A 4,710-nucleotide genomic window follows, 5' to 3' on the forward strand; every position below is an offset into this window, starting at 1 on the left:
TAGCTGTGCGCAGTTGCTGAATATTGGGAGGAATTGGGACACGCTGTCACACACACTGATCCACAGCATCCTGAACATGCTCAGTGGGTGATATGTCTGGTGAGTGTGCAGGCCATGCAAGAAGTGGGATGTTATCAGCTGCCAGGGATTGAGTAAAGAACCTTGCAGCATGGGGCTGTGCATATCATGCCGCAACACGAGGTCATGAGTTGACACACTCCCTAAAAACTTTAAAAAACTGACATTGTGTTGTCTGATAAAACTGCACATTTTAGAGTGGCCTAATCCTGTGACAAGCCACAGGCAGACCTGCGTAGTAATAATGCTGTTTAATCAGCATCTTGACACATCTGTAACGTGGATGGATAATCTTGGAAAAGGAGAAGTGCTCACTAACACACATTTTTTAAATCTATTTAGACACAACAGAAGCCTACTTTTGAGGGGTGTTATTATGTTCTTTTGAAGTGGAAACCACAAATTATTACACAAAGAACTCAGTATTGCTTAAAAGTTTTAGGCTGAGGAGATACTTCATTAGCTGTATAGCTCCTCAATACTGTCTTTGATGGACTGCCTTCGCTGTGATATTTATCAATTCAAATCATATTTATGTGTTATTATAATGAAAAAAAAAAAACCTGATCATTTATTACCTCTAACAAGAAGGTTTACTTTTGATGCTGTTTGTCAGCAGGATTACAAAAAAACTACAGGCACGATTTTCATCAAACTTGATAGAAGAGTGAAGCATGGACCAAGAAAAAAAAAAAACATTACATTTTGGAGCAGATCTGAATTACTGAGCACAGACCAGTATGATTTTTCACTTTCGTTAATGTGGCAAGACAGAGCGTTTGGCTTGGCAAGATAAATGCCATACATCTTAAATTCCAGTAGAGGGTGCTAAACTTCAATAGGGACAAAATCAGTTGAGGAAATATGTTTACTCCATTATCACAATCCACATTACAATTCTGTTTTCTATACCATGATTGTTATGTCTACATTTCCCGCACCATAATGTTAATAAAAAATAATAATTTTAGTGAGATTGCCATCACGTTTTTGGAAAAACACACATTGGGCAGCTTGCATGAATGGGAGAATATGAGAAAACCAGCAGAAAAAGTAAAACTGAATGACAAATTTGATTCCTGGATGTGCATGCTGAGAGAGTGCTGTCATTCAGCTGTGTGAAATGATCACATGCAGATTTGTTTTCTGTCACTTGATCCTGTCACCTGTTCCCGGTTGAAAAACAAGAAGTTGTAAAACTGGTGTAGTGTCAGTCAGCCTGTAAAAGTGAAAGACACCATCAAAGCTGAAACGCCATTACAGGATTTGAGATCTCTACTGGAAAACACATGCTTGGAGTTAATCAAGTGGAGAAATTAAGAGACTATAAATTGGTGAGTCACTGCCAAAAAATAACTTGAAAATCAAATGGCTGAGAAGACTGCTCTTTTTGAAAGTTTCCTGACCTGCCATGTGTGTTCAGAGACTTTCAGAGATCCTGTGTCTCTGAGCTGTAAGCACAACTTCTGTTCAAGCTGCCTGCAAAAATTTTGGGAACAAGCTAAAATCAGAAACTGCCCCATTTGTAAAAGAAAATCTTCAAAAGATGATCCAGGAGTGAACTTTGCTCTGGGGGAACTAGCTGACTCCTTTGCTGGGAGACAGAAAACTGTATCATCTGAGACAAAACAAGAAGAGAATAAGGCCGGGGTGGTGTGTTGTGAACACCATGAAGAGCCAAAATTCTTCTGTAAGGATGAAGACAAAGCTGTGTTTCCTGCCTGTGAGATTTCTGTCCATCAGAGTCACACGGTGATTCCTATAGAGCAAGCAGTCAATGACCTGAAGGACGAGCTGAAATCTGACTTAAAGTCTCTGCAGGACAAGAGGGACAAATACAAGCAAGTGGAGGAAATATACAACGAAGTGATTCAGCACTCCAAGAAGCAGCTATTGTCCACAGAGAGGCAGATCAGAGCCGAGTTCAACAAGCTGCACCAGTTCCTGAGAGAGGAGGAGGAGTCCAGACTGGTAGCTCTGAGGGAGGAAGAGGAGCAGAAGGGGAAGACTATTAGCAGAGAGATGAAGCAGATCCAGGAGCAGATCTCTTCTCTGTCAGACAGCATCTCTGCTGTCGAAGAAGAGCTGCAGAAACACAACACAACGTTCCTCAGCAGTTACAAAGCCACTCAGAGCAGAGCCAGGGTCCAGAGCTCACTGTCAGATCCACAGCCGGTCTCAGGAGCCCTCATAGATGTGGCCAAACACCTGGGCAACCTGTCCTTCAGAGTGTGGGAGACAATGAAGGAGCAGGTCCACTTCAGTCCTGTCATTCTGGACCCAAACACTGCATCCTCCTGTCTCTATCTGTCTGATGAGCTGACCAGTGTGAGACATGGAGACACAGAGCAGCTGCTCCCTGACAATCCAGAGAGAAACACTAATTATGCCAACGTGCTGGGCTCCGAAGGCTTCAGCTCAGGGAAACACAGCTGGGAGGTGGAGGTGGGGGACCATCCTCGCTGGAATATTGGCGTAGCGAAAGAGTCCATTGACAGGAAGGGAGAGAGATTTGCCTCACCGGACTGTGGAGTGTGGTGTTTATGGCACGGCGATGGAAAATATACTAATGGAGCTGCTAAGCCCGTCACAGAGAAGAGTCACAAGAGGATCAGAGTCCAGCTGGACTATGAAAGAGGGGAGGTTTCCTTCTACGACGCCGACGACATGACCCACATCTACACTCACAGAGACACTTTCACTGAGACTATCTTCCCATATTTCTTTATCGGACAAGTTGATGAAGCTGAAACTGCCGATATCAAAATCTGTAAAAGTCATATTTCTCTGTGACGTTCAGACATGTCTGTTTACACTTTAGACTGACTTCACTGTGTCTCACTTAAATAATATATGGCAAAAAACTTTCATACAGGTAAGAATCAAGTAAGTTATTAAGCTGGTTTGCAGCATCTTGTATTTAATCAGACAGCAATATAACGTGTGATAAATCTTCAATACTCCAACTTTTATTCTTATTCTTTAATATCTTGAGTTTTAGTTTTAAAGGTTCCTGGATCTTTTGATGATTTATTTCAGTTTTGTTCATGCTGAAATTTCAGTGTTTTACACTTTGTGGTCAGAATCTGCGGACACACTCTGGCTCTTATTTATTTCTTGATCATGTTTTGTTCTTCTGCAGAATTGATTTGTTGTCAAAAACTGTCTTTACAGTCTGACATGAATCACGCAAAGTAGTTTTCCTCATCATTTATCATTTGAATACAAGTTTTTTTTAAGAACACACAAATCATTGTTTCAATCTAAAACTCATTACTGAAATATCCTGTGCCAGAAAGGATTTAATTATATTTTGTTTATCAAATGTTTATAAACATGGCTACTTCTCCTTTTGATATTTTGCTTACATTTTCAGTGATTTCAAATTATTGATTTTATTATTTTATTAAATTATATGATTTGTTGTGCAAGTTGTGCCATCTTTTGCTGAAACTGTTTCACATCAGACGGAGAAAAACTCTAACAAATCAAAGCTTGACATCAAAGACATTTATGGGGACATTTTTGCAGATATTTATTAAAAATCATTTTTTCAGTTTGTATTCTCTTACCATTAAAAACATTTACATACTTTGATAATTCTGGTTAATTTAGCATCTGTAAGGAGACCACTTCTGCAAAATGCCAGATATCATCGAAGGTGAGTGGCAGATTAGGTGTGCTTGTATAAAACCTGCTAAACTGTGTGACGTTGGAGTCAGACATGTTATTATCCAGATAGTCACAGTCTATTTGAAAGGTATGCATGTTAAAACTGTGAGAAAAAATTAATACGTAAAATAAACAACTAACAACAGAGAACCCTCATGAACACGAGCCAAACAATATGGCTTTTTGAAACAAGAAATGGGCTTTCAAAATGACTGGGTTAGAAAAACAATTTAACATACAGCACTTGATCCAAACAGACCCCTTTTTTAACAAAAATGTGAAAATATTTATTTTTCACAAATAATTAACTGATATCAATTAATAAAATGATGGTTTAAAACACGCTACATGTATGTTTCTTATTGTTTTTGTCATCATGACTCAAATATCCTCAACTTGTGTGTTGTATTTACTAAAAAAATTGGTAAAACCTAAAGAATGAATATTCTGTGAACATAATCAATAAGATATATTATAAGCTGATTGTATTATTTAAAAAACAAACAAACAAACAAAAACAATTCAGAAAAGCGCTTACCTGTTTAAATAGTATCTCCCCTATTCATTTTCCAGTTACACACTGTTAGGAAGAAAAAAGTAAATGCTAGAAATCTATCATATGATTTTTTGATATGTATAGATAACATCTCATATTTACTTTAAAAACAGCCTAAACACAAATGATGCACTTTACCAATATGATTTATAGACTGCAACCTGCACTGTGCTTCCTCCTTTCCTCATGGTCCACCATGCTTGTTAGAAAAGGAGGCGTGGCTTTATGTCCACTTTTGAAGATGTGAAACTCTGTGATTGGCTCACAGACTTCACATCAAAGAAGTACTTAGCAGTGATCAAACAGTAATATTAGCTCCAGACAACCTAGAAAACTTGCATCATCCAAAAAAAACAAATACATAGTTTACAGGTCAAGGTATAAATGTGTCAGTTTTAAATGTA

General features: G+C 38.4%; 1 protein-coding gene across 1 annotated transcript; it reads left to right on the plus strand.

Annotated features, from left to right (window-relative positions):
* Positions 1–834: 834 nt before the first annotated feature.
* Positions 835–3,678, plus strand: LOC121944443 (nuclear factor 7, ovary-like). Its single transcript, XM_042488233.2, has one exon. The coding sequence runs from the start codon at positions 1,447–1,449 to the stop codon at positions 2,869–2,871; it is 1,425 nt and encodes a 474-aa protein (XP_042344167.2). The 5' UTR covers positions 835–1,446; the 3' UTR covers positions 2,872–3,678.
* Positions 3,679–4,710: the final 1,032 nt, after the last annotated feature.

The sequence above is a fragment of the Plectropomus leopardus genome, chromosome 1 (genome assembly GCF_026936395.1).
Source record: "Plectropomus leopardus strain MGB_pleo_1.0 chromosome 1, ASM2693639v1, whole genome shotgun sequence".
In the NCBI taxonomy this organism is placed as follows: Eukaryota; Metazoa; Chordata; class Actinopteri; order Perciformes; family Serranidae; genus Plectropomus; species Plectropomus leopardus.